Source organism: Pelmatolapia mariae, linkage group LG12 (assembly GCF_036321145.2).
Source record: "Pelmatolapia mariae isolate MD_Pm_ZW linkage group LG12, Pm_UMD_F_2, whole genome shotgun sequence".
NCBI lineage: Eukaryota > Metazoa > Chordata > Actinopteri > Cichliformes > Cichlidae > Pelmatolapia > Pelmatolapia mariae.
In genome coordinates this window covers 32,154,098-32,172,041 of record NC_086237.1, presented here as the reverse complement: position 1 = coordinate 32,172,041, position 17,944 = coordinate 32,154,098, and the positions used below count along the sequence as shown (strand labels likewise).

The following is a 17,944-nucleotide window of genomic DNA, read 5'->3' as shown; positions in this document are numbered from 1 at the left end:
AGACATTCAAATTACTCACACTCTCATGACATATAGGACCTTGGGGGTGGGCACGCTACACGGCATCCAGAAGACCATCAGGGTGTACAACCTCACGTCTGGCGCCGTTGCCCACCTCTCAATTTTAAATATAGGGCTATCGGGAGAGGCTATGCGCTTACCTGCTGCTCTCTGGCAGGTAGCTCCATGCCCTCCTGGGTTTGAAATGCACCATAGAGCACACATGCATCAACACTACATATGAGCGGGTGGAGGGAGGTTTGGAGTCTTCACACACCCCGTTCTCTGTTGCCTGTTGGGGCGGGGGGGCTGGGAGGAGGAGTTGGCGTTCCGATTGGGGTCTGGAATGTGGGGCCTCCCTGCTGCTGCGGAGTCGGAGCAGTCTGCTTCTCTCCACCCCAGGGAAAGGGTAACACTACCTGGGTCTGGGTACAGTTTCCCCCTCTAGGGGCAAGGGTACCTAGACCTGGGGTATAGAGTGTGATTGTGTGCACAGTGTCTATTTATGTCTGTCTCCATGTTGGGTGAGTGCTGAGTATTTGCATATGAGAGCATGAGGGTGGGAATGGATGTTCGTATCTCTGTGTGCCTGTTTGTCTGTGACTATATGTCAGGTCGGGTATCAGACGCCACCTCTCTAGGGACATCTCAGGTCCCTCATCTCCCCTCACCACTCCCCCTGCTGGTGGCAGACACCCTCAGACATCGGTGCATTGGTGGTTTTTGGTGTCCGGGGATGGGCGTTCAGGTACGCACCAGCTCACTCCTGGTGGCTGCTTAGTGGGGCCTGGAACCTGGGGCTAGCTCAGACCCCTTCGGGGGGTGGGGTGCGGCTGCTACAGAGCGCTGGAGGGCTTGTTTCCCTGGGCCTGGGCGCAGGTGGCACGCTGATGGTACAAACACAGCCCTTTCCCGCAATGCCGCGACCCCAGCTGCCATCGATGAGTTGGAGGCCCCCGGGAGAATTGGTGGGGGCGTGGGAGATGCAGTCGTTGAGCCGGGAACTATCACCTGGATGCCGAAGCTCCTGGTAGCCAGGAGAATGCGATCTGCTTCTTCTGCTAGTGAGCGGTAATCTTTTACAACCACCAGTGGGAAGTTGGCGAGGCCAGCTCGCACCGGTAACTGTCGGAGGAACACCTGAGTGAAGAGGAATCCGCCATCATCCGTTCCTAGCAAGGACAGGTGCTCTCCATGAGCTTGAGAGCAGTACCATCTCCCAGACCCAAGAGAGAGGAGTTTCTCGGGCCGCTCTGCATCAGAGAGGGAGTAGCGCCGCAGCGGCAGTGACTTGAGAGCGATGTATTTCCCCTGGGTGGGGTGATTCTGGGATCCCATCATCACACGGCGGGGGGATCCAGCGAGGCCACCACATGATGGTATTTTGTGTCGTTGGCTGAAACACCACAAAGAACAAACTGAGCTTCGACGTGCAAGAACCATGGAGGGTCGCGAAACCAAAAATCCAGCAGCTTAATCGCCACAGCAAAAATTAAGGGGTAGAGCTCTGTTATCACTTCTGGCATAAATGAAGACAAAAAATTAAATATCAGTGGCGTTTGGAGGGTTACTGAAGTTGGGCTAGCTGGTATATAATGCTGTGCTGCGTGGTGGCTAGCTACACAGCTACAGTTAGCATTATATAAACATAGCTTTCATCCTCCAGCTTCACTAACTTTTTTCCACTCAATGAGGGTTCCTGATGGTTAGAGACAAATGCAGTTACATGGCAAGATGCTGTAAACGTACCAAACTTCAGTCAGGAGAACAACTGAGATAATCCATCCGCAATATAAGGTTAGTCATTAATATAGTGCTGCATGGACTGAGCTGAAGTTACATCATAAGGTTGTAAAAACTGAGCTTTAAAATGAATAGCGATGATAAAAACCAAAAGAAGCCGACAGTGATGACTGACCTTAAGGGGCTTGTTCAGATGAAATAGAACAAGATAAAAAGCATTAAAACATGTTAAAAACACAACAGCCTTAATAAACGCAGAGTAGCTTGGACTCAGAAGCAGGTTTCATCAGGTCATCATGTAAAGGAGCACCGTTTAATACAGGTTCTACTTTAAAAAGGGGAACCATTCATAATCGGGAAGAGCAGTATTGGAGCTGTAACAATACGAAATGTAAAAAAATATATATAATTTATTTCGCACATAAAACACAGTAAAATACCCCGGCCAGGGACAACAATTATTAAAATAGAATAAAAGAGCAATATACAGTGTTACTATAAAAAGTCTACTAAAACCTAATTCGGGATTCGGGAGACAGACACTATCTCTACTTTCAAGATTAGGCTTAAAACTTTCCTTTTTGCTAAAGAATATAGTTAGGGCTGGACCAGGTGACCCTGAATCCTCCCTTAGTTATGCTGCAATAGACGTAGGCTGCCGGGGATTCCCATGATGCAGTGAGTTTTTCCTTTCCAGTCACCTTTCTCACTCACTATGTGATAACAGACCTCTCTGCATTGAATCATATCTGTTATTAATCTCTGTCTCTCTTCCACAGCATGTCTTTATCCTGTTTTCCTTCTCTCACCCCAACCAGTCGCAGCAGATGGCCGCCCTTCCCCGAGCCTGGTTCTGCCGGAGGTTTCTTCCTGTTAAAAGGGAGTTTTCCCTTCCCACTGTCGCCAAAGTGCTTGCTCATAGGGGGTCATATGTAGTTGGGTTTTTCTCTGTATCTACTGTGAAATGTAAAGCGCCTTGAGGCGACTTTTGTTGTGATTTGGCGCTATATAAATAAAATTGAATTGAATTGAATTGAACCTAAAACTAAAAGTCCCAATAAATGGTCTGTTAAAATAGCGGAGACAGCGGCGTCCTCCCGATGTCACATCTCCACCAGGTCTCACCGGCCATCACTGAGGGACAGGAGGAAAAATGGCAGTCACTGTTCTTTTAATGACCGGAACGCCTTTTAATCATTAGTTGGGCGAGACTTACCCCGCGAGGGCAGAGCTCTGAACTCTGCCCGCTACTATCCTAGCCCAAGCGCGTGTCAGGTGTCTCGCCCCTCGCCGCCATCCGGTGTACTTCTGCCCGCCCCACAGCTGCGAATCTTGCCACACCACTGCACAATATTCCCAGTTGCCCGTCTGCAGCCCACTCGCCAGCGTCTTCAAGCCTGTTGCTTCCGCCAGTTGAGCTTCTCTCGAGAATGTCCTCCGACCTGCAACCTGCGACCTCCTCAGTTGCCGCCGCCGCACCGCCGTCGCCGTCTGCCACCAGCTTCTTCGCCATCTTTACTGCACCCCTTCTCCTGACCTGCCAGGCCCTCTTATTGGCCTCTGTGACCTCCCAGGTGTGTCAAGTTAATAATCAGGGAGGGGCAGAGTCTCTCCGGGACATGTCAACAATAAATACAATAAAAGCATGCAATAAAAAATGAAACACTATACAATATTACAGTTTTAACAATAATAAAACACAACTCACGCGAGATAAAAACCTAGTTAACTTGTCCATTTCCACCCCGTGACAATCACCTTAAGATTGGATAACCCACCTGCTGTGAATGTTTTAATGCAGTAGAGTTGTTATTATTATCACTTGTCACATCCTGTTTATGACAGTTAAAATAAATAACATTCATATAAGAAATAAAATTGTCTGTGTAAACTGTATGTGGTGTTACATAGGCCTATACTACTGTACTTTAATGTCAGTCATAAGGGTTGTATTTCAAGAGCCATATATTTTATGAGGTGGTACTCAGTGTGAAAGGTTTGAGAACCACTGCTCTATGCAGTATTTGCTTCCCACTTTAAATTTTGTGGCCTTCGTTCTCATATTCCATCTGGACAGCACTGTAACTGAGGTACAGACCTAAAAAATATTTTGGATCAAACATTTAAACAGCTTTACTGTTATGACCCTGTAGCACTGACATAGCATATTCATGCTGTGCCAGTAGTTGTAGATCTCTGCTCAGTTTTTACAGAAATGTGTAGCTTCAACACAGTTCACAGCAATGCTGATAAAGCAGAACAATAATAATTATCACTAAAAATACATAAGATTAACACATTAACAAACTGGCAAATGGTCATTTTCATTTTGATCATTACTAATTATTGTAGCAACATAATTAATTGATCCTGTGCACCACATTTACAGGACAGATGAAAATGGCATCCGCACTACTTCCCCTCTGGCATCTAACTTTAAATCATTTGGTAACTGCTTTTGTTTGAAGGAAGTCTTATAGTGTTTCTGAATTAAAAACAGCGTTTGGGAATCATTATAAGTATAACTGAAAGCATCAATGACATACCTACATGTCACGTTGTCTCTGCACCCAGTGGCAATGTGACATGTGGTGAGCCCCCATCACACACACACTAAATGGTTGTTAATCATATTAAATTTGACCACAAGCTTATCAGAATGCATCCGTTCCCATGACTCTGTTTTGCTGACTCATGGTTACATCTAATCTTTTGAGTTCAACATAAAAAGCATTGCACAACATTGGGTTTCAGTGCATTCAACACCTGATAAACAAAAGATAAGAAGAAATGTTCTGTCTGATAAATTTGGATGCTTTAACAATTTCTCTGAATTTTTGTTTTCCATTGGTTAAGTTGGGTTCATTTTTTCTAATCAAGATGAGGTCAAAAATAAACATACAGACTTAAATATATGCAGATGCCCTACCTTGACCAGATGGTTTTGGTAGCCATCAGCAAGCTCCTGACATAGTTCTGGCTTAATATTGCCTCTCTCTAAATAGTAAATATTTACTTCTTGTAACCAAATTATTGTTACACAGTGTCTGTGTGTGTGTGTGTGTGTGTGTGTGTGTGTATATATACACTTGACCACACATTATTAACCATTTGTGTGCATGTGTTCATTTTGCTGACTCATTAATTCTGTGGTCATACCACATCCTTGCAGCTCAACATATAAAGCGGAGCATCAAAGTGAGTTTCAACATTCAACATCTGATCAAACAAAAAAAGAAATGTCCTGCCTGAGGAATTTCAGTGTTTTCGTCTCATGCATGTTTCTCTTCATCATCCAGCCAGGCAAGTAATTTCTTCTATTTTATTTTAAATGTATTTTTAAAATAAAATATTTTGTCGGTCTTGGAAACAATTAAAATTTAATGTGAGAAACATGTATTACTGTATTACATGTATTAAATGTATTACATATGATGTGTAAAACACACACGAGATATGTATTATAAAGCAGTTGTCACAGGGTGTTCGTTTCACTCATCTGTTCTTAATTTGATCATGGGCTGATTTTGCTATGTGACTGGATATTTTCTTTTTGCTTTAGGTCATGGTTCTGAGATTGTTGGAGGGAAAGAAGTCGAGCCACACTCACTGCCTTTCATGGCTTATGTGGAAGGTGGACGATCTTCGTGTGGCGGGACATTAATACATCCACAATGGGTCCTGACAGCTGCCCACTGCACTGAGTAGGAACGGTTACTTTTCTTAAACTTTCAAAAGAAAATATTGCAATATTTATGCAGGAAAAGTCTGTAAGTCATGACTTGATCTGACAGCTTTGCACATTAATGAAAACAGAGGTTCATTAGACTCCAAGAAACAATCTTTTTTCTAATCCAGCCTTCAAAACATACATAAAAATATATAAAAGGTGCCTTTTAAATAACAAACATACAAATAATCTTATTTAAAGGTATTTTATGTTACACTTGCTTCAGAACTGGAACAAGAAAGTTGATACTAAACTATGTCAGTTTATTTTGCCCAGAATCTTTTCTCATCTTATAAAACGCTTTATTATAATTATTAATGTAAAACTGCTTAATGATTGGAGAGGATGAATATACAACATTTACTACACTGGGAAAAAGTTATTGTTCATTTTTATTTATAAATTGTCCATTTTATTTTATGTTGTATCTTCACAGAGTATTTTTTTTTTTGCCATAGTCATTGTCTGAGAGACAAAATTGCACTCAGTTAAAGAATAACAGAAATCACAGCTACATACACATGAAATATGTAATAGATTTCATAATCTAAAACGTTTTTTAATGTTGAAATTTTCATTCAGCTGTGGGAAAATATCTTGAAATTCATTTAAGGCTCAATAACAGCACAGTTAAAATCTTGCACATGATTACTATGATTATTTTATGATTGTTTTACACACTCCTGACCTATTACCATTTTATATACGTGAACTCTTTTTGTTTACAGTATGACTCTAGTGATCCTGGGAGCGCACTCCATCAGGAAATCGGAAGTTGATTCTTGGAGAGTCGTTGAGAAACGATTTCCTCATCCTGGCTATGACAGAGTAACCAAGGTCAATGACCTCATGTTGTTCAAAGTAAGCTGATAATTCACTGATCAATACCAAGTGAAGCAAAAGATACCCTCCTGAAACCCAGAAGAAAAATACTTATACTCATTAGATTTTATTTTTAGATAATTTTGGTATTTTGTTTCAAAGAAACATGTTGTATCTTTTTTATTGTTATTAATTTATCTTCTGTCCCTTGAAGTGGACATAAGGTCTTGTTAGATCACAAAATGATGAAGCAGAGTCATATTTAGAGCTGTCAGAGAATGAGGTGGAGGAGGGCCAGACATTAGAGCAACAAGGTGAAAGTTCAGGAGGACATACCAGCTTTTGAGGAGCCTGAGAAGGAGCAAAATGACAACAGGCAGAGTTCATTGTGGATATCGTAATTTCTAAAAATGTCAGAGACCTGCAGTAAATCGCTTCTGTTATTATGGGTTATTAAGTTCCATCCTCAGGCTCCTCGAAAGCTGATGTGTCCTCTGAGCTTTCACCTCCCTGCTCTGATGTTTGGTCTTTCTCCTCCACCTCTACCCCTGACAGTAGGAAGACAGATTCCCCTTCCATAGTTTCTTTCTCTTTTTCTCCATCATCCTCTATTTCCTGAAGTATGGACATTGGTTGAAAATATGAGGTACGTCCTGCTGTCCACTACAAAGAACAATAAATAAAAGTTTTGTGCTGGAAGTCATTAAATTACTGTGCATTTCTGAAATCCAACTAAATCAAAGGCCCTGAAATTGAAGAAAAAAATTAAATGTTAAGCAACAGAATTATAATATCTGCAAAAAAATGTCACTTCACCTCCCTTTTCACCATACAATATGGAAACTGCAATTTCCATCATTTTTGAAAGAAAGTCCATGTGCTCCATTAGTCCAGCCCCCATAAATGCGGCATCAATGAAAAGTTCAAGATGTCCTATTCAACTACAACAGGAGTCATATAGATTGCATAAATGGTGATTGAAAGTGCAGTTTTAGGCTCATGTCTCTGGCAGAGGACAAAAATTAATTGCTGGGTATTACTAGGAGGACAAAAGGTAAAAGTAAAATTATTCACATTAATATATAATGTATTTTTGTGTATATATATATATTTAGACATTTCAATAAGTTATGCCACCTATTTTCCATTTACAACACAAAATATATAAATAAATGAGTTGTGGTTCAAGACTTTAGCACAGTGCTGCATGAATATTTACTTTATGACCAACTCTGTAAAGGTCAAATATAAACAGTCATTATCAATATGTAATATTTCCATGTAATTCTCTTTCAGCTTAAGAAACCAGCGATTCTAACCAACACAGTGAAACCCCTTCAGCTGGGCAAAATCGTCAGAGACCCTCTACCTGGAAGCAAGTGTATGGTGGCTGGATGGGGACAAACTGAAAACAACCAAACATCAGATGTTCTCCTGTCTGCCAATGTGACTGTGTTCAGCAGACAGACATGCGACTCTTATTACAACCATCACCCTGTCATCACCAGTAACATGATATGTGCAGGTCATGATGGTTTAGATGAGGGTGATACATGTATGGTAAGTATCAATAATGCATTGTTTTCTTCTTGAAAAGCCATTGAGCTCAGCAACTTGTTTTTTGGCATTTTCACACCTGTAAGTCAGTCAAAGAAAGACTATCATGTATTTATTCCTACAGGGGGATTCTGGAGGTCCACTGCTGTGTAATGGAGCGCTGGTTGGGGTCACTTCATTTGGACCAAAGAATTGTGGCTCCATGAAAAGTCCAGTCTTTTCCTTTGTCTCAGAGAAACAACTCTCCTGGATCAAAAATACAATGAAGTTATCTGAAATATGATGAATCCGCAGGCATCAATCTATATGAGCTAAGCAAGAAGGGAACCTTTTTTAGGATGTTTCTTGTCAAATCTGCAACAGCTATCACCATAGACCCCTTATTATTTTCTATTGTAACAGCTCATTGATTCTACATTTTATGTTTTACTTTCCACTTTCTTTAATTTTGAAACACTCTACATATATATGATACTGGCCCTCTCATGATTTGGCCTTTTCACTGAGGGAACTTAAGACAGATAACAGTGGCAAACATTGATTGCACTGACCTCCTTAACACATTTTTTAGATTAGATAAAACTTTATTAATCCCTCGGGTGGGTTCCTCTGGAAAATTTGGTCCCTTTTGCATACAAAAATGGACACAGTGACTGTGATAGTTTGTGAATAACCATACATAAAAATTGTTATTCCTTGAAGTATTTTTTTTTTTCAAACAACAAGTACTCCCAAGCATGAGTGTTCCTGGTTGCTGCAGATGAATGCCACTGCTGCAGTAAAACTACAGAAAAATTATTTCTTTAAATGCACACAAAACCCATAAAAGTGAAGCAACAAAAAAGCAACATTTCATGTAAACTGAAATTGAGACCTGTAAACATTTCTTTGACAAAGATAAATTCCTAAGCACACTAAGTATGCTATTTTGTTTATTTCATTTCTCATTCTATTTGTGCTTAAAAAAAAAAAACTACTAAAAAATTCTTTGAGCACTGTCATTTATATTACTATTAAAGCTACAAGCATCAATGAAAAAGACATGTTTCCTTCTCTCTTTCTTTTGCTGTTTGCACTGCAATTAAATAGAAGTGTCATCTTTAGTATAGCTTGTGAATAGCTTATAGCATATCTTTATGCATAAATATAAACAGAGGAAAAGTGGTAATTACAGCCTGACTTTGATGCCTAAGATACTTAATATCTTTGATTTTCATTCTTTCAAGGATTTTTTTCTTCCTTCAAGGAAAAAAAAAAAATCAAAAATAAGGTCATGCTGTAGTTATCACTGCTGCCTCACAGCAAGAAGGTCCTGGATTTGAATCCACGATCTTGCCAAGGTCTTTCTGTGTGGGGTTTGCATGCTCTCCCTGTGTTTGCATGAGTTCTCTCCAGGTACTCGAGGTTGCTCCCACAGTCCAAAGACATGCAGTTATTGGGGTTGGGTTAACTGGTGATTCTAAATTGGGCATAGGTGTGAATGTGAGTGTGAATGGCTGTCTGACTCTCTGCATTAGCCCTGTGACAGGCAGGTGACTTGTCCAGGGTGTACCCCGCCTCTTGCCCTATAAAAGCTTTAAATTTAAGTGGAAGAAAATGGAAGGATGGTTTTCTTCAAAAGACAATTACAGTAATGCCAACAAGAATATAAGACTGTTCCAAAATATGCTGCACTAAACACAACTGACCTGTTTACCTCCACAAATTCTTATTTATTATTTTAAAGTTTTTGTGGTTACAAGTGTAGATGAAAGTATCAGTTACCTTCCTACATATTTCCATCCACTGTGCACAATGCTTATTATTTATGATAAATGTGAACATTTGACCACAGGCTTTGAAATGATGACGCATCAGTTTCCATTTTTCTGTTTAGCTAACTCACTGATTTTCATGGTTAACCTGCATTCTTTAAACTCACTTGCTTGTGCATTACTGTGGTTTTCAGTGCAGTCAGGGACCCACTGCTCTGATAAAAGAGAGATATAAAGAAATATTCTGCTTGGAAAATTTCTAACACAGTGTAATTAAAACATCTACTTATCCCAACTGGGGCTTCACCAACTCAAGTGAACAAGGCTGAATGAAACAGGAAGTCGCAATCACTGAGACCAGGAGTAAGTTTATACTTGACACAGTGACAGGATATGGAGACATAACTGACCGATGAGACTAGGATCCCAAAAGATGATACTGTAACTAAAAATTACATAATCTAATGAGATGACCTACATAGACTGGAAATATGTCTGTGTAGGTTCTCAGTCATGCAGGTCAAGGTAGTCTAAGGAGCTTGGAAAGAAAGCATCTGGATTTCTCTAAGTTTCTTAAAGACATTTCACCTTTCATCTGAGAAGCTTCTTCAGTTCTAAAACCAAATGGTGGAGAGTCCCAGGTATTTAGTCCCTAGTGGGAGTTCCTCAAGAGGGTTGTTGAACCAGTAATGATCATATGCCTCACCACATGAGCCAAGGTGTGAAGAAAGGCGTGGTTCTTTATCACTAGGAGTTTTATTTAAAACCATTGTGAGAACTTGCTTCACCCTATCATGTGACTCATTGAGCCACCTGATGCAAGATGTGAGTGGGGGTTGAGACACCTGCGAAGGGATGTCAGAACAGCACTGCAGGTGGCAGACAGATGGTGTCATAAGCTATGTCCTCTGTTGTTGTTCACATTAGACATAGATGGCCTCTTTTAAACCATCTGTCTTATCTGTCCACAATAGGAAGACTGGTACCCTCGAAAGAGTGGCATTTATCTTTCAGATGCAGATGTACAGCTGAGTCTTGTCCTGTCAAGGTGGCTGTCCTATGTTGTGCCATGCCTTTATGGAGTGGCTGTTTGGTTTTTCTAGTGAAGAGGTCTAAGCACTCCTTGTTGCACTAGTTGTGTTGGGGAGTTTTGTCCTTGGGATGAAGCAGTTTATGTCTGAAGGTGTATATGCCGTCCTCACTAAAGTTTGTTGCAGGCATCGTTATTTCAGCTATACAGCTAGCTTAACATTCTTTACTTCCAGCACCTTATCCTCCAAGAAATAGGCCGCTTGTTGTGATTGGCAGGATTTAGTGATGAAAATAAATTCTCTCTCTTGTTTTTGTAAAACTGTACAAAGAAAAGGAATACAAAATGCACAATAAAAGTATGTTCCATTACACTGAGAGAATAACATTGCTCTAGTAAAAGATACATAACCACAAATGAAGCATCTGCTGAAAATACAAGCGTCTACTTGCCTCCAAATAATTTAACTCAAAATAGTATTAAAACTTAATACACATTAAATGTATAAGACCTTACGGACGAAGCCGATATTGTGGACTTTAACACCAGGATTGCATAGATTGCCATCAGAATCACAATTTTCCACTGAAGCAATTGAGCACGCTACTTCCTGTAGACAACTTCCTCTTCAAAAAAGATGTTCTGCTTAGTTACCACTAGGTGGTAGTGACACTTCTAAACAACTATAATACGTCCAATCCATGACAGTGTAGCTGGGCACTGGGATGTCGTCCTTGGAGAAAATTCTTTTGAGTTCCTCTGATAAATCTGCTACTTAAGGGATGACAATTTTGTTCCGTTTCTCACTCTGTTTCTCCCTAGTTGGTGTCTGACCTTTTTATCCACTAAGTTCATGTGAACAGTACAGGCTTCTACTTCTTGGGTTTTGATTTTGACCCAGGTGTCATCGACGTATCTGTCTCTTACCTGTGGCTCCAACACTCACTTCCCTCTCGTGCTCCCAATCTCCATCCAAGTGAAGAAAAACGCTCCGCTCTTGATCCCTGGCAACACAACAAACATACACACGTCGGCATAGGTATTCACAACAAGCAGGGTTCAAAAACACTGAGAAACAGGGCCATACTAATGAGGGTAAACTCAATAATCCACCGTTGACTGAAGCTCAGTCGTACTGCTAAATAGGATGCTCATGGAGAAGGTAATCAGCACAGCTGGTGATAGCTTGACGAGGTGCAGGTGGGGCTGCCTCCCGCGCTGGAACACTTCTGAGAGGAGAGGTCGCTCCATGTCCAAAACATCCGGGAGCGCGAGTGTAAACAAACACGGAGAAGGAAAAAGAGGGGAAACAGAAAAACGCAGAACACACACGGACACAATGGGCAGGTTGGCCGGAGAGAACTGCCCAACGATGTCATGATGTCACAATCAGCAGCATCAGAAACTGGAAGTGATGTGAAGCTTTGTTTTAGCCAGATGTGAGACCATAGATCTTCATTACTGAACTTATGCATGACCTTCATGTGGTGGTAAGGCCTAAGTGTGCAAATCTGACCAGTGGTAAAGTTGTTTCTCTTTTCTAAGGAGCTGTAATTGTTTTCTGACAGTTTCCACTACCTCGGTTGTACGGATACAAATGAAAAGGGAGACCACATCAAAGGAGGCTATGGTTTCAGCTTTCTATGGTTTCCAGTGTAAAGTTTTGGACCTTGTTGGTGAAGTCAGTAGAGTTTTTGATGTAATGGTGTTGTGTTCCCCACAAGGGGAGCTAGGATGGTGGCGAGGATAGTTAGACATTTTGTAGGTGGCTGAGTTTATACTGCTAACGATGAGTTTGAGTGAGACTCCTTCTTCGTGGAAATTCGGAAGTCTGTACATACAGGGTATAGCATTTCCTGGGTACAGAAGGTGGAATGTAGGGCAGTCATTGGCTGTTATATGTAACTGATGACTCTATTTTTGTAGTTGGTTGTGGGATCTTGCCTTAAGGCTTCACAAAGAAGGCATTGTTGTCACTGAGGAGTGTAGTAATCTTAGTGTGATAATCAGTTTAAAACAATAGTGCACTTCCCCTTATTGACTGCTAATATGGTGATATTTTGGTCTTTTCAGGGATGGCCTTCTTTCCTTGGAATTCTTGCACTGGAGAGGGTAGTTGAGACAAATGTTCTGAAACGGAATTGTTTGTCAACATATCTGTGGTCACCACATGACTTATATAACCTAATATCCAAAGTTACTGGATCCTAATTATGGCCAGTTCACTAAGTTGAGACAGATTCTTCAAGATAAGGCAGCCCATCAATGTACCAAGTTATCCTGATGTCTCTGACAAGGGGTGAAAGAGTAACGTACTCTGGAAAGTGAGAACTCTGACTATGCAATCAGACTGCCATGGAAAGATGATTCCTTTCACAGTCTGGTGTCCTGTATGGAAGTTGAGTTAACCGAATCCCATAGCCCATACTATACTTATTATCCATAATGGACTTTGGCACGCATATCTTTTTCTTAGTATTACACAAGGCCTCTCCGAGTAGAACACAAAGCAACACACAACAAAAAACAAAAATTAAAAAAAAACAGCAAAAGGAGATTTTAAAGCATCACTACAGTGATTCTACTTATGAAACAGGTAGAAAGGCTGCAGACTGACTGCTCATCAGTTTGTTACTCGTTGCAGTTCAGTTTGCTGGTGGCATTCACTCAGCCTTAAAGTTACTCTGGTTCTTGACTGCCTTAGCATTAGCATGCCGTCTGTGCAGCAGTTTCTGTCCTGGATGCAGTCTCCACTTTACCATTCTGCTCTCATTCTTTTGGGCAATAAAACTAAAGGTAATGAGACATCATTGCACTTTGTATACCCTTGCTGGATTTACTTCACTCTGTAGTCGAAGGATGGAGCTTTGGTATATTTTTATATACAAACCCATTCTAAGAAAATTCCTATCATATATTTACATGAAGTTCATTGCCCTCCAGATCACCTACCATCTCAGAGCCAGTAGCTGGCTGCGGTTTAAAGTGCCCCTTGCAAACACAGAGTCAGGAAAGCTGCGTATGTCTTATTTCGGCATGACGTCTTGGAATGATCTGCAGCTCAGGTTGAATTTGGAATCTCTTATCCCTTTACCCAGTTTGGCTTGTTTTGCACTTTGCACACTGTGTTGCTTCTCATCTTAGCCAGGACATCCTTGTAAAAGGGATTTTTTAATCTCAATTAATTTTTTTCTGGTTAAATAAGGATTTTAAAAAATATATCAATATATTTTCCTAGTTGGACACAAAAACTCAAATCACCTGATTGCAGCAGGAGAGCAACAACCAATAACTGGGATCAATAGGGGGGGGGGAGAAGAAAATATTAATCCAAAAATCTAAATATCAAAACGTTTTTTTCTTTTGGGTTCTCAGTAAAATATAAAGACAGTGAAATTCCTCCAGTTGAGCAACACTGTCAGTGACCCTCCAGCAGGAAGTAAGTGTCTAGTGGCTGGATGGGGACCAGTGTTGGTCAAGTTACTTGAAAAAAGTAATTAGTTACTAATTACTGATTCCGTCTCCAATAAAGTAATTCCATTTCTTTACTGATTACATATTTTCAAAAGTAATTAGTTACTTAGTTACATTTGAAAAACATGATACACAACCTGAATAAATAATAAAGCAATAGACCTTTCAGCCCAATTCTATTTTTAATGCATGGTCCATCATATAAAATTGAATCAAATGGAAAGTCTCTTTCTAAAAATTGTTTTGAGTTTTAATCTTTTAACTCTTTGCACATTGCATTAAGCAAAAATTAAATTATATGCAACTGTCTTTGACTTGAAAAAATTGTTTAACATTTAAACCTATTTTCTGCATATTCCAGTATGTAAAATAAAATCATGTTTTGTGTTTACACTCACTCTTTCAAATAGATGCAAGTAAAACACAACAAAAATAAATAAAATCAAAGATTCAGCGGCAGTAAGTCCTGTCGCTCTTAAATCTATTTTCACCTGTTTAGCAGGAGTGGAGCAGTCGGAGGTTTGCCCGGTGCCGCAGCTGTCATGTCAATGGGAGGATCCAAGGGTTTCTCTGTGAATTTCACATTCCCGCGGTGGCTGGCTAGGTGCTTGCTCAGATTTGGAGTTTAATCTTTCGCTGTAGAACGAAGTTTTCTTCCCATGCAGAGAGTACGAGTGTATGTTTTTGTCACTTTTTACAGAATCAAACTCAAAGTAATGTCAGTACGTCCACGCTTTAATCGCTGCATGGTCATACTCTCTCCCGCAATGGATAATCGGCTTAGATCACCAATTATCCATTGGTGATCTACACATGTCTGTTGCTGCCACGGACATTGCATAGGCTTACATCATTGTCATAAGACACTCACAAATAAAATCATAATGGTTAAGTAACGCACTAACACAGCGTGCTTACAGGAAAGTAACAGTAATCTAATTACCTTTTTTGCAATAGTAATCCCCTACATTACTCGTTACTTGAAAAAAGTAATCGGATTACAGTAACGTGTTACTTGTAAGTTAGTCCCCATCTCTGATGGAATTGCACAAACAAGTCCTAAATATGTCCTAAATATTTCATATGTCAGTTATTTGGAAGAAGGGAAATTCAGATTTGATGACATTTAAAAAAAATAGAAAATAGCAAAGAGAACACGGCAACACTAAGACTATAATGGTTGGCGACAAAGAGCAGGACCATGTAACTTTTCCGCAGTCATTATTTTGATCCATCAGAAAGAATGCAGGCTTGAAGCACTTTTGAACTGGCTTCTCTTTGCAGGTGCATCAGGTACTTCCACATCTGTGTACTCTCAGCTAAAAGGCCAAACAATAATACATCAGCTATTACAGTGACTGTGTCCAAGGCTAAAACTGTAATTAAGGGATCAGTCCTATTAATGATTGTTGCAAATTTTACCTGCCTTAGGTTGCTGCAGTGGAGAGGACAAATCATGAGAGGGCTACTGTTAAATGTGCAGTGTCCATAAAGATTGGAGCAAGCTAACAGAAACCAAAATATCATGAGTTATCATTGGCAATAGATAAGCCAATTTGTGCTAGGAATCCAATGGTTTTAAATAAACTACCAATTCTTCCAAAAAGAGTGAAAAAATATTTATTTATTTATTTATTTATTTTGTTTCACACATGGTACAGCAGTAATTAATTTCCCATACACAACCTTCCTTTCAATTAAAGTAACACTGTTTCCATGCATGAAAAGGAGCAGGAAGAAGAATAAATTCTTATTGACACCTGCCCCCTATCTGTGACAATACAAGTAGGCAACCAAAATTACACTCTGACAATATTCTGCACATAACAAAACAAAACAAACCAAACAGAACAACATACTCAACAATGAGCAATACCACTAAATATCACACTAAAATGATAATTTTTTCTACAATTAAATTCTGTTATTTCCAACTTCTTCATACTGGTTTATTATTTTATTCTTATAGCAGATTTTAAATTGAGAAACATTTGTACAACACTTAAGATGATCATTGAGAGAATTCCAGTTTCTTATGCCTATGACTGTTGGACACATTTGCCTTTGTGTGGTTCGACCAAACCGATTCTTAAAATAAAACTTCCTTCTGCCGTCCCCATTTTCTGAACACAATACAAATAAACTTTGTAACTTAAGAGGTAGTGTTTTATTTTTTGCCCTAAACATAATAATTAATGTCTGTAATTTCACTATATCTTCTAGTTTTAATAATTTCGACTTTATAAACAAATTATTAGTGTATTCTCTATATTTAACATTATGCATAATTCGAAGCGCTCTCTTCTGTAATGAATATAATGGTTTCATATTAGTCACATATGTATACCCCCATACTTCAACACAATAACTCAGATAGGGTAGAAACAATGAAAAATATAATATTCTCATTGTCTTGTAATCTAATATATATCTTACAGTACCCAGGATATAAATACCTTTAGCCAACTTTTTTTTAACATGTTCAATATGAGATTTCCATGTTAACTTGTCATCCACTATTACACCCAGAAAATGGAATTCTGTCACTCTTTCAGTTAATACTCCCTCTATAGATAATACTATCTCTTCCTCCTTTACACGGTTTCCGAATATCATAAACTTTGTTTTTTCCAAATTCAGCGATAACTTACTTACATCAAACCATTTTTTTCATTTCAATAACCATAATTTTAGCCAATTCTTTCAAGTTTTCTCCAGAACAATAAAAATTTGTATCGTCTGCAAACAAAACAAAATTTAACATTTTTGACACATCACAAATGTTGTTTATATATAAATTAAAAAGTTTTGGTCCTAAAACAGAACCTTGAGGGACCCCACATTCGATTTTCATTCTATCAGATGAATTGCCTAAACACTGCACATACTGAAACCTATTATCTAAATAACTGCTTAACCAGTTCAATACTATTCCTCTCACACCATAAGTACTTAACTTAGAAATCAAGATGGAGTGTTGCTGAGTGTCAAAAGCTTTTTTTTTTTAAATCAATGAATACCCCTATAGTATATTTATTATTATGTGTTGCTGATGAAATGTCTTCAATAGTATTCATTAATGCTGTTGCTGTTGATCTGTTCTGTCGAAATCCGTACTGACATTCACTTAACAGTTGATTTTTTCAATGAAACTATCAAATCTTTGTGCGAAGAGTTTTTCAGGCACTTTAGAAAATTGTGATAGCAATGATACTGGTCTATAATTATTAAAACTATGTCTGTCTCCTGATTTATAAAGAGGGATAACTTGCCACTTTCATTCGGTCAGGAAATACACCTGTATAAAATGAGAGATTAAAAATATAACAGAGGTTTGATTATACAATCCAAGGTCTTTTTTACGATGACCATGTCTAACCCATCACAGTCAGTGGATGTCTTGTTTTTAGATTTTGCTACAATAGCTATGATTTCTTTTTCAGTGATTTCCCCTAAAAACATAGACTGTACCACTCTGCTATCTCCTTTCCATTCGTCATTCCATTCTGAATCATCCTGTTTTCTAATTAAGTTTGCCAGGTTAGGCCCAATATTTACAAAAAAAGAATTAAATTCATTTACCACTTCATTCATATCACTTACGATCACTTATTAAAGTAAGTAGGTAAATTTAAAGATGTATATTTATTACCCAATATGTTTTTTAAGATATTCCACGTACCCTTAACATTATTTTTGTTTTTGTAAAATAATTTATTATAATACTCTTTCTTAGCCTTTCTGATAATTAATACTAACTTATTTTTATAAACTTTATATTTCATTTCAGCAGGCTTTGTTCTAAGTTTTATATAATCTCTATACAGTTTATTT

At 39.0% G+C, this 17,944-nt stretch overlaps 1 protein-coding gene across 1 annotated transcript; it reads left to right on the top strand.

Annotated features, from left to right (window-relative positions):
- The first annotated feature begins 4,982 nt into the window (after positions 1–4,982).
- LOC134639361 (granzyme A-like) lies at positions 4,983–8,135 on the top strand. Its single transcript, XM_063490524.1, has 5 exons — positions 4,983–5,046; positions 5,306–5,447; positions 6,202–6,334; positions 7,592–7,855; positions 7,977–8,135. The coding sequence occupies exons 1-5, from the start codon at positions 4,983–4,985 to the stop codon at positions 8,133–8,135; spliced, it is 762 nt and encodes a 253-aa protein (XP_063346594.1).
- Positions 8,136–17,944: the final 9,809 nt, after the last annotated feature.